Here is a 12987-nt window from a genome sequence, read left to right on the forward strand (position 1 = left end):
TGCAGGCGTGCTATTGATGCCTGTGAAACTCCAGAATACAAAGAGTCACAGTAGTCCAGTCTGGACATGATAAAAACATTAATGACAGTTTCCAGCTCTTTAAAAGAAAGAAAAGGCTTCAATTTGGCAATGTTCCAGCTGCAACCCATCAATGGGAAACACCCATACATTCTCATTCACACACATACACCGTAGACACTTTGGCTTCCCCAATTCTCCTATAGCGCATGTGTTTGGATTGTGGAGGAAACCGGAGCACCCGTAGGAAACCCATACCAGCAGGGAGAGAACATGCAAACTCCACACAGAAATGGCAACTGACCCAGCCGGAGCTCGAACCAGCAACCTTCTTGCTGTGAGGCGATCGTGCTACCCACCACGTCGCCATATACAAATAATAAAATTTGAAAATCAATTCTGTATTTAATGAGTAACCAGTGAAGAGCAGATCAAATAGGAGGTGCTGACTCTTACTTGCAGGTGGCAGAAAGTAGTTTAGCAGCTGAATTTCGTACCAGCTGCAGATGAGAGAGAGAGAAGACTGAGAAATACTATAATAGAGAGAGTTACAGTAATAAAGATGAGCTCAATGAATGTTTAAGGATCACAGTGCAGCTCCAAAAGTTTCATTAATTGTCATTTTTAATATTTATAGTTATCTAGAACTAGTTTATATGTTATACTTTACCATTTATACACAAATAAATAGTTTCTAAATATTTGTCAGCTAAATGCATTTAATCGTTTAAAATAGAACTAAATATAATAATTAATTCTCTTTTTTATATATTTTAATTAGTGCAAGTCAGAATAAGTGTATCAACAATGATGTTTGTCTAGGGCAAATAGCATTATAAGTGATCCAACCCACCCTGGTCATAGTCTGCTCACACTAATGCCATCAGGCAGATGCTACTGAAGCCTGAGGAGCAAATCAGTGAGACTTTGTGATGGTTTTTATCCTGTCACTATAAGACTTCTAATGCATTATAAGAGCAGATCTGATGAAAACAAGCTCACCAGCTCGTCTTCAGGGGGAGAAATGTGAGTTTGTATCCGGAATAAAATGATGGCTTACTCACAAAGCACTGTCGTGCAAGGTGATGTTTATTTACAGTGCCAAAAGTCCATCCACGATTCCACAGTGAAGGTAAATAAAGTTGAAGTCAGAATTATTAGCCCCCCTGATTATTTTTTCCCAAATTTCTGTTTAACGGAGAGCAAATTTTTCCAACACATTTCTAAACTTAATAGTTTTAATATCTCATTTCTAATAAGTGACGTATTTTATCTTTTTCCTTCATTCACTCATTTTCTTGTCGGCTTAGTCCCTTCATTAATCCGGGGTCGCCACAGCGGAATGAACCGCCAACTTATCCAGCAGGTTTTTACGCAGGGGATGCCCTTCCAGCCGCAACCCATCTCTGGGAACTATCTTTGTCATGATGACAGTAAATAATATTTGACTTGATATTTCTGAAGACACTTCTGTACAGCTTAAAGGGACATTTACAGGCTTAACTGGGTTAATTAGGGCAGAGGTTTTCAAAGTGTGAGGCGCGCCTCCCCTGGGGGGCGCCAGAGCATGTCAGGGGAGGCGCGGCAAAAAAATATTATATAATAAAAATATAATTATTAAGTTTAATCATTATATATATTTTTAAATATTTTTTAAACGTTTTAATTAAACAAAGCAAAAAAAATAATAATACGTCAAAAATAGGAAAACCTTTTTTACCCAGAAGGCCATAGCTGTGAATTCACTTCTGTTTGGCAAGCCCGCTAATACAGGTATATGCCTGCTAATACAATGGATCGGTTTCTGAGACCCCCCGATTCAAAGCCTTCAAGTTTAGGGCTTAAACCCAAAAGACGACTATATGATGATCAGTATTTGAGTTTAGGATTTACATGGACAGGACTAGCTGATGAACCACGACCTTTATGTGTGGTTTGTCAAGATATTTTGGCTAATGACAGCATGAGACCCGCTAAACTTCGGCGACACCTTGAAACCAAGCATGATGAGGTAGCAGGAAAACCTCCAGAATTTTGTGTGTGTGTGTGTGTGCGCGTGTGTGCGTGGGTATTTGGAAGAGAGGGGGGCGCCAATGGATAAGTTGTGTCAAAAGGGAGGCCCACTGTCTTAGACTTTGAAAACCCCTGAATTAGGGTAACTAGGCAGGTTAGGGGAATTAGGCAAGTGATTGTATACAGTAATGATGGTTTGTTCTGTAGACTATCAGAAGAAAATATAGCTTAAAGGGGCTAATGATTTTTTCCTTAAAATGATTTTTAAAAAATTAAAAACTGCCTTTATTCTAGCCAAAATAAAACAATTAAGACTTTCTTTAGAAGATTTAGATTTATTTGCTCTGTTAAACATCATTTAGGAAATATTTAAAAAAGAAAATTGAAAGGGGGCTAATAATTCTGACTTCAGCTGTACATGTGCAGACAAAGAAAAATCCAAAAAAGTACCAAAGAAACAACAAACAGGAAAACTAAATCTGCAAAAATATACTCCAATTATATCCTAAAAATAAGAATAATGGTAACAACAATAACAGGTATCCACAGTATATTCGCTCCAGGCACCACAGTAGCACTTTTGTACCGACTTGGTAAACAAGTGTTGTTTGGTAGTTGGACTCTGGCTTTTATAGCCCAAACTCCCGCCCATTTGTGGGCTAAACCATTTACAGGTAAGTATTAACTTTAACAAATACACAAACATAACAGCAAATGCTATTTAAATACTATTGATAGCTAGTGTGTAATAATGATTCTATAAACAGTTAAACTAGCACAAATTGATTATAATATAACAGTTATATCAAACTGTGCAACAGTTATTTAAGTATTAATTCATTCATTATTTGTGGGATTTTTTTTTTTGTTTTTATCTATATTTATATTTCTGAATTTATAAAAGCTTATTATTGTTTGGTTTTTCTAGTGTTTGATGTTTTTTATGTTCTTGTTGAGTCTGATGTAACGTAATTTCATTTTGCATTGCAATTTATTATGATGTTTAGAATGAAAAAAATAAAGGAAACTGAAACTGAAGTGTTTAATTTTAGCACGGATTGATGATGAAACATTTCATTTAACATGTTATTTGAAACATTAAATCAGAAATTATGCTTTATATTTAGAGTAAAGTCAAAATGATTCACCCTCCTGTGAATTTAGTTTATTTTTTATTTTTTGCAAATATTTCTCAAATGATGTTTAACAGAGCAAGGAATTTTTCACAGTATTTCCTATAATATTTTTTCTTCTGGAGAAAGTCTTAGTTGTTTTATTTCAGATAGAATAAAAGTAGTTTCATTTTTTTAAGAACCATTTTAAGGTCAAAAATATTAGCCCCCTTAAGCTATATTTATTTTTTGATTGTCTACAGAACAAACCATCGTTAAACAATGCACTGCAAATATTATTTACTGTCATCATGACAAAGATAAAATGAATCAGTTATTAGAGATGAGTTATTAAAACTATTATGCTTAGAAATGTGTTGAGAAAATCTGCTCTACATTAAACAGAAATTGGGGAAAAAAATAAACGGGGGGCTAATAATGCTGACTTCAACTGTATATATGTATATATGATCTCAAAGTTTAACAGATGTTATACATCCACCATTATTACATGAGTTCTGGTTGTACGAATTACATTAAAATGTTTCCACTGAAACTGTTTTCATTCAAAATGGCCTCTCAGCTGAGCTCTCCTCCATGACATCATGATTAGAACTCTGCACTGCTGTTCTAAACTGATGTTCTGACTCTCGAGCGCTGTTGGTGTGTTTAGGAGTGAACTGATCGACAGCTACTTTCGTGTCTTTCAGTGTTTTTTGACGACTTTTGAATTGAGCATTGACTGTTCATAATGTCACTGTTTACCAGTGTATTTCGGCAGCTGTCTGCATGTTTTACACCTTCATGGGGCAGAAGGCTGAGCCCTCAGATCGCTGATATAGGTGCAGAGGCAGGAGAAAGCAAGGCCATGTCCACACAGAAACACCGCAAGGTGAAGTCCCATCATGGACACAGACCGGGCAAAGAGGGAGAGGGTCTGAAAGACCAGGCTGAAGAGGAAAAACAAGCTCTCAGTGCTGAAAACATACAGAGCACCGAGAGAGAAGGTGAGTACCCGTCTGCCAAGATAAGAGAGCTGTTTTGTTGTAGTTGTGTTTACATTGCAGCCTCTAGGGTTTGTACATGAGATTAACGACAGAGCAATAGCGTCAGTTGCAGCAGATTGATTTTACGGCACTAGCTAAACTTTCTGACACCTTTACAGCACTCATGTACATTTCAAATCAATACAGGCCACGACTGAACATGGAGGATGATCTGTAAGTGGCAGTCTCCAAAATTAAACCAAGAAAAGACTTAAATATTGCGCCCAGCAGTCTCATTAGGTGAGGTTAATATTAAATAATAATCTAAATAAATCAATGATATGGTTGTTAGACTGCTGCTCTTTTTGTGTTGTCAATATGCTTGTGTTTATATAGACCGATTGGTTTATATGAGTGTTGTGTGCAACGTTTGTATGATTATAACCACTTCTGAAAATAGTGGGGGTCACGAGTCATTGGCGCTGTTATTTTGGGGGTCCCGGACTGAAAAGTTGAAGAACCCCTGCCTTAAATGACCAATACTAATAACTGTTTGATGAAAATAAAAAGAGACAAAAATAATAAACAATATTTTCCTTTATTCCAACAGGAGGAAACGGAGAACCTGGAGGAAAGAAAAGAAAGAGGAGAAAGCTGAAAAACAAAAAGACTCTTCCTCTTCCTGTAGAGGTCAAACCTCTGCCAGCTCCAGCCTGTTTCTCCTCCTCCCCTCCAGTTGGAGATCAACCTGAACATCCAGATGTCCTCGCTCTCCCAGCTGCTGGCCTCAAACCTCTGCTGAAAGACAAAGAGTCTCTTCCTCGTCTTGTTGAGGTCAAACCTCTGCCAGCTTCAGCCTGTTTCTCCTCCTTAACACCAGTTGGAGATCAACCTGAACATCCAGAGGTTCTCGTTCTCCCAGCCTCTCACCTCAAAGCCTTGTCACCTCTCTCAAACCCAGCATCCCGTCCTCAATCGCCTGTTGAGGAAACTGATGAGGTGCTGCCAAGCTCAGTGATCCAAGTGGCTCCATGTGTCTCTCCAGAACCAGTCCTCCTTCCCCTCCAGAGCTCTTCTGAGGTGGCTTCTCTGTGCTCGATTCCTTCATTCAGTGAGCCTTCTCTCCTCCAGAGTCCTCCTGAAACGCTGCCGATTCCTCCAATCTTTGCGTTTACTGAGGTGGTGTCTCTTGTAAAGCCTCAAGCATCTGAGTGTTCTCCCTCTTCAGGCCTCATGCTCTTTGACTTTGAGGATGAGGAGCTTGAATTCATGGAGTACACGGAGGAAGACATAGAAGCTTTCTATGAGTCTGAAATGAAGCCGAGGCGGATGGCGGCTTGGCTGGAGCAGGAGGAAGTGACGGAGGTCCAGAAAAATGGAGGAAAGGGAGCCTCGCAGGTCATACAAAACCCGCTGAATGAGGTGTCTCGTGATGAGGCGTTTGAGGAGCTCCTGATTCAGGCGTTCTGCACCGGGCCTCCTGTGTACACCGAAATCAAGAGCAGGAAGAAGCCAAAGAGGAACGGCCCGCTGGTTCTGTTCAGCTTGATGGAGGAGAAGGTGAAGAAAAAGCAGGAAAAGAAACTGCGTAAGGAGGAGGAGAGAAATGAGAGAAATCTCCTGCGGGAACGCTACAGAAATGATCCCAAACTCAAACACTTGTGCATCAATAAGCACAATCCCAACTTCTGCTGGTCCTGAAGCGGATCACCGTCCCTCCCTGACACCTCCTCACACCTTTACCCTACTGCACATTCCTGCCTGTAAATAAAAGTGTGCATAGCAAAGCTGAATGTTTCATGACTCTTTCTTATCACTGCAAGTTTTATTTCTGATGCACTGGAAGAAATATATCTCAGCATATATGACTAATAATTCAATTCAGATTTTCTATGGGATGCTTTACAGTATTATATTGTGCATACACATTAGATTATCTAGTCTGGAGCTAATCTAACCAAATAACTGGAAATAACAGTCTAGAAATGTGTCCAAATTTATATGTTGGCGAAAAATATGAAATAAAAATGAGCAAAAATCAAGAGAAACAAAAAATATTTACTATTTTGTTAAAATTATGTAGTTTGCAGTATTTTGCATGAATTTAAATGTGTTATTTTTCTATTTTTAAAGATATTCAGTGATTAAAATATAATTTTAATAAATATACCTGTTTAATAAATCTGTTTTGTTCAAATGCACCAAAATGGATTACCTACACTCGCCGGCCACTTTATTAGGTTCACCTTACTAGCACTGGGTTGGACTCCTTAATCCTTCAGAACTGCCTTAATCCTGCTGCAGTTCAAACCGAGTGAAGAATGAGGAAGAAAGGGGATTTAAATGACTTGAACAAGGCATGGTTGTTGGTGCCAGTGTTTCAGAAACTGCTGATCTACTGGGATTTTCATGCACAGCAATCTCTAGGGTTTACAGAGAATGGTCTGAAAAAGAGAACATATGCAGTGAGCGACAGTTCTGTGGGCGTAAATGCCTTGTTGACGCCAGAGGAGAATGTCCAGACTGGTTCCAGCTGATAGAAAGGCAACTAACTCAAATAAGCACCTTTTACAACCGAGGTCTGCAGAAGAGCATCTCTGAACACACAACCTTGAGGCGGATGGGCTACAGCAGCAGAAGACCGCACCGGTGGCATTCCTTTCAGCTAAGAACAGGAAACTGAGGCTACAATTCACACAGGCTCACAAAAATTAGACAATAGAAGATTGGAGAAACGTTGCCTGGTCTGATGAGTCTCGATTTCTGTTGTGTTATTTGGATGGTCGGGTCAGAATTTGGCGTCTACAATATGAAGTCATGAATCCATCTTATCTTGTATCAACAGTTCAGGCTGCTGGTGGTGTAATGGTGTAGGGAATATTTTCTTGGCACACTTTGGGCTCATTAGTATCAATTGAGCATCGTGTCAACGCCACAGCCTACCTGGGTATTGTTGCTGACCATGTCCATCCCTTTATGACCACAGTGTCTCCATCTTCTGATGGCCACTTCCAGCAGGATAACACACCATGTCATAAAGCGTGAATCATCTCAGACTGGTTTCTTGAACATGACAATGAGTTCACTGTACTCAAATGGCCTCCACAGCCACCAGAGCTCAATTAAATAGAGCACCATTGGGATGTGGTGGAAGGGGAGATTCACATCATGGATGTGCCGCTTACAAATCTGCAGCAACTGTGTGATGCTATCATGTCAATATAGAGCAAAATCTCTGAGGAATATTTCCAGTATCTTGTTGTATCTATGAAGTATTAAAGCAGTTCTGAAGGCAAAATGGGGTCCAATCTGGTAAGACGTACCTGATAAAGTGGCTGGTGAGTGTATGTAATTTGGAATTTGTGGTCAAATTGGTTCAGCAAAGTATGATATTTATTCATTTCTTATCGTGATTTCTCTTAGTGGTTAGTGTCTATTTTGTTTGATTTCTTTGCTGAGACAGTGAGTGAGGCGTATAGTGCATTTGTCTTTTTACTGGATATATTAGGGATGGGTGTGCTATTACTTGTTTTATTCTTTAAATATCTGATAAAATTCCTTTCAAAGCTCCCCTAATATTTAAAACATGTTGGGTTTTATTTAAGCTAATGCTTGCACAAAAATGTAATTAATTAAAAAATAATAATTAAAAAAAATTAGCCCAAAGTTGGATTTGTCCATATTTAACCTAATGTTTGGTAAATACAACCCAGCATTTTGCATTTTGAGTCGGATACATACTTTGACTTCTTGCGATCAGATGCAATTTAATCATTAAATGTTAATTATAATGTCATTGCTGCTTTAGGGATATGCTTATATACAGTTGAAGTCAGAATTATTAGCCCCCCTCCCCCCCCCCCCCCCCAATTTCTGTTTAACGGAGAGATTTTCTCAACACATTTCTAAACATAATAGTTTTAATAACTCATCTCTAATAACTGATTTATTTTATATTTGCCCTGATGACAGTAAATAATATTTTACAAGACACTTCTATACAGCTTAAAGTGACATTTAAAGGCTTAACTAGGTTCATTAGGTTAACTAGGCAGGTTGGGGGAATTAGGCAAGTAATGGAAAAACAATGGTTTGTTCTGTAGACTACTGGAAAAAATATATAGCTTAAAGGGGCTAATAATTTTGTCCTTAAAATGGCTTATAAAAAATTAAAAACTCCTTTTATTCTTGCCGAAAAAAGTAATAGGACTTTCTCCAGAAGAAAATATTATCAGACATACTGTGAAAATTTCCTTGCTCTGTTAAACATCATTTGGGAAATATTTAAAAAAGAAGAAAAAAATTCAAAGGGGGTTAATTAATTTCAACTGTATATTATTTTAAATAACCTGTAATTAATAAGAACATGGTATTTATCATGTTTATGAGCTATTTTTAATATTGTTAACATACTGAGCAGAAAAAAATTTGGATCATGGTGAAAAGTTTGAAAATAATATGTCTAAGAACTTAATCTACTAGTGACTACTGATATCTGAATCCGTCACTAGAGGGCGCTGCAATATAACGCTTGTTTATTGTACCATATCCACAGACACATTGTTTTAGCGCAAGTACTGTTCATGTTCTCTGCACTTTCTACCATATTCCTCAAGAAATTAATTCATAAGAGCTTAATAAGTAAGCAGACTTTAACGTTTAAAGTAAATAGCTTACATTCGCGTTGCAAAATATGATGAACAACAGTGGAATATCTCAATAGGGATTATTTTATGCAAATGTTGGCACGTCTGACCAATGAAGAATCCGTAGGAGGTGCACAGGGTTGAGTCTCACTTTCTCACGCTGAGCAAGACGAGCAGGAGCTGATATTGTCAAACTTCACTGTACATTTGTAGTGTAATATGGACAGATTTACTTGGAAACATGCATATCCAGCTGCATGGTACCGAAGATGCTACTTTTATTCCTGAAATACTCGCTCCTTAGTTTATATCATATGAAGAACCGACATGGGAAAGCTGCAATCCAAACATGGTAAGAGACTTTGCCCTTTACATGTCAGAACATATCAATGCACTTTAATCTAATTCTTGTATTTACTTCGCTTCTAGCATATAAACGGAGAGAAAACCCTGAAGGTAAGGTGTGCATCACTTTAATACTTCTGCCATGTGACTTTAATTAAAGAGGTGTTTAAATGGCGGCTTGTTTTGCTATAGGAGATGCTTTTAAGGAGGTTGCCTGTAGTGAGGAATTGGACAGAAACAAGCAGGTAAAATCCCTTTTATTTCAATACTATTTACAATAAGCTTTAGTAGTTAATGCATTCACTAACATAAACTACATATGAACAATACTAGCATTCCTTAACCAAAGTTTAACATTTACTAATGCATTATTAACATCCAAATTCATGCTTGTTAACATTAGGGAATGCACCATGAGTTAACATGAACTAACAACCAGAGTTCTAATTCACCCCGCTAATTCACCCTGCTAAAATGCTAAAATACCCTCGCCTTCAAAACTCTAATTTCAATAATAAAATCATAAATGGTTTAATGATAAATAAAGGATTTTTTGAGTTTTTTAACTATAAAGTATGAAGCTTTGTGACTTATAACAACCAAAAAGGAAAAACACATTGATAAATTAAGCCACTTCTCATTTACTAGTCTTTTAAGAGCCTCTTGAACCTCCTATCTCTTCCTGATTTGCATTTTCTGTTTGTATTTTGAAAATGTAATTTTCTGCATGTCTTCAAATCTGTAAACATGATTTATTTTATAGTGTGAGTTGTTATTCAATGTGATACAAAGCTACAAACATGCTCATTTGGACAGAGTGATTAGATAAGGTGTAGTGTTGTCAAGATACTGGAATTTCTAAATTCAATACCAACAAAAATATTGATATTCAATAGGCTACTATGATTGATATAATAAAAACTGTATCAAAAATAGCACAAAAAATAAAGATCTATATGCTAGGAATAAGTTTACTTCAAATTTCTTTAGAGGGAGATTTTCTTTTTTCAGTTTTCCTCAAAATAGGTTGATGTGGGCATTGGAGCACTTTCAATATATATGCCTCACAAAAGTAGTAGAACATTCCAGGAAATCCCTAATATGCATGAAAGCATCCAGCTATTGCTGTAGTTAAATGAAAATAGGATCTGAATAGCAAAAAAAATGCTTTAACATGACTGTGACAATAAATGGTTCATATGTGTTCCTCCAGCCATCTCAGGTATTTTCATAAGAAAGTCGATTTATAATTCGATTCTTACTGACATAGCATGTTACATTAGAATATAGCTATAAAATAATATGCTTGATGCATGAACTCACTGTGATTTAACTATTACAGAAACAGATGTGACTGGCTATATTGTATCTAGATAAATGTGTCTAGATATCTATATCATATCTAGAGAGCTAGAACAATTTACGTTTTTCGGACTATGCATGTATTTACATTTCTATGACGCACATTTTATTGATTACAGTTATTTTATTTCACCAAAACTGCACACATTTTATACTGTGAAAACAAATATTAACAACCCGGGCTCATTGTGGAAACGTAGTCTGCAGAAACGTACGGCTGCAGTTTTTGTTTTCGCGAATCCGCCAGAGGCCGCTGTTGTGCGCTTTTTCGCACTTCAGACGCCTCTCGCGAGAATCCACCGGAGGCCGCTGTCCGACTGACCGAATGATTGACTGCGCAACCGGCCAATCAGCCGACCCGCCCTCCTCCTTCCCCGAACCCAACCAATTTTACAGATCGACCCACCCGCCCCCTCGCTTCTCTAAACCCGAGCAACAGTTTACAATTGTCCAAAAAAATAAAAGCCCCGATTTTTTTTTTTCTACTGCGTTTTCAGATTTCGCCGCGTTCTCACCCTGTCACGAAACTCGTTCACTTAATTTTTGGGATTCTGTTTTTGTCTTACCTGATTGCTGGAACTGCTCTTCCGAAACCGATCGCCGTGGTCGACTCCTCTCTGCATCTCGAGCCTGCCGACGTACACGGTGAGCTGAGTGGACAATCGGGTTGCAGCGGGGAAGCCCTCCACAAGGAAGTAAGGCAAGCATGAAAGGGAACAGCGTCACACTTCCCTGCAGCGTTCGCTTGAAAAAAATAAACGCGGTCGTACGTACCCCCCGGGACGTATTCCGCTGTCTCCAGAAACGTCCGCGGGACTACGTTTTCAGAATGAGCTTGGGTTGAATATTAAGCTTCATCAGTAGTTAGAAGTATTCAGTTTGGCGAAACAGTTGTATTCTTACCTCATCAGCTTCAGCTCCTCAAAATAATGAATGAATGATGACAGTGCAGTGGCGGGATTTTTTTAACACCCTGTGACAACAGTGCCACTCCCACCTGCTGGTAGAAACAGGTACTGCTGAACAGCTGACTATTTAATTACCCGACAAATACGCTGCGTTAAGTGGAATGCGCATGATGTATGTGGTAATTTTAAGTACTTAGATAACAAATTTTATTTAAGTGCAACATATTCCAAAAGATCAGGGGCTTTTGACAATAAATCAGGGGCTTAAGCCCCCCCCTCGCAATACCACTGCTACAGAACGGAACTCTCCTTAAATGGTGTTGGGCCTCTTCTAGGCATGGGCTGGTTTAAGATTCTGACGGTATGAAAACCTTAGATAACAACATCATGGTGTTGTGATTACTGCTCTAAAACATGCTCAACAACTTTCCGATTGAACACAATATACACTTATACACTAATACATAGGGATGTAACGGTATCAGAATTTCACGCTACGGTAATACCTCGGTATGAATGTCACGGTACGGTATTTATTGAATCATTTACAGGAAAAAACAAAACTTATGAAAATACTCCAAAAAAGTGCCAAAAGTGTCAATGACATACAAATTAGCCATCTATCTGTAAGCTTTGAAACAGGAACTTCAATTTTAATGACAAAAAAATATTAAACCATGTAAAAAAATTAAGTTTCAATTTAGTATTGTTGAAAACTCATCACATTCAACATTTAATCACTCACTCACTTAGATAGAGATGGGTTTAAAGGAAAATTATCATATAACCTGGTAAAAGCTGGGATCTCTGGGCATTTACAATGTCCCCTGCAACAGAAAAAAACCCTCTCATTTGGGACTGAGGTTTCTGGGACAGAGATATGACTTGGCCCAGGTTGACAGCAGTGAGTAACGTTGTGCATTGTCTTTCCCCCACTTGAGAAGACGAACCATGAGTGAGATAGATAGAGGTCTCTTTGCGGTACAAGTCAATGTCTGCATCAATCTGAACAGTGTGCTGTGTTTCTGCAGTCCCCATGACTGTTATTAGTCGTGTTCCCCAACTTGCAGGCACGTGCACACACAGGGCTCAACCTGTTCAGTGCACATGCCCTTTTTAGTCTTGGATAGAAAGTTCCCTTCCGCGACAACACAGCTGATCAGAATGCGCGCAACAACACCACTATTCAGTACGCGCGCGACAACACCGCTATTCAGTACGCGCGCGACAACACCGCTATTCAGTACGCGCGCGACAACACCGCTATTCAGTACGCGCGCGGCGACAACACCCGCTTTAGGGTTTTCCAGCTCTTTTTCATCCCCGCTACTAGCAGCACACTCCATTTCCGCATTACTGGATCTGTAGCGACAACAGACCGCAAGGGATGATGGCCAAGCCTGGGCTGATGGGAATTATAGTTTCCGCTACCTCCCCTTCGCTTCATTCGCCTGAGCAAATTTTCTCAGAAGACCTATAGTTTTACCGAGTCATGCGACTTCGGTAATATCGGAAAAAATTAATATTGCGGTATGACGGTATTTACAATACCGTTACATCCCTACTAATACACTTTGTTAGGTACACCTATCCAACT

The 12987-nt window shown here is 38.6% G+C and overlaps 3 protein-coding genes across 7 annotated transcripts in view; 2 read left to right on the forward strand and 1 right to left on the reverse strand.

The window, feature by feature from the left end:
- Positions 1–12987, reverse strand: part of ppt1 (palmitoyl-protein thioesterase 1 (ceroid-lipofuscinosis, neuronal 1, infantile)) — an 847627-nt gene that overhangs the window by 268483 nt on the left and 566157 nt on the right. The window lies entirely within an intron of this gene.
- Positions 2571–5916, forward strand: LOC796282. Its single transcript, XM_088651530.1, has 2 exons — positions 2571–4150; positions 4740–5916. The coding sequence occupies exons 1-2, from the start codon at positions 3895–3897 to the stop codon at positions 5828–5830; spliced, it is 1347 nt and encodes a 448-aa protein (XP_088507656.1). The 5' UTR covers positions 2571–3894; the 3' UTR covers positions 5831–5916.
- LOC100500933 overlaps positions 8918–12987 on the forward strand; it is a 35063-nt gene continuing 30993 nt past the window's right edge. For 4 of the 5 annotated variants that reach the window (XR_015515658.2, XR_015515659.2, XM_087293842.2 and 1 more), the window contains exons 1-3: positions 8918–9127; positions 9205–9231; positions 9313–9365. Coding sequence is in view for 3 of the 5 variants with exons in the window: in XM_087293842.2 (XP_087149968.2) it covers positions 9103–9127; positions 9205–9231; positions 9313–9365 (105 nt within the window). In the remaining 2 variants the exon portion in view is untranslated. 5 annotated transcript variants of the gene reach the window in all.

Source organism: Danio rerio, chromosome 19, assembly GCF_052040795.2.
Source record: "Danio rerio strain M-AB ecotype USA chromosome 19, GRCz13ab, whole genome shotgun sequence".
In the NCBI taxonomy this organism is placed as follows: Eukaryota; Metazoa; Chordata; class Actinopteri; order Cypriniformes; family Danionidae; genus Danio; species Danio rerio.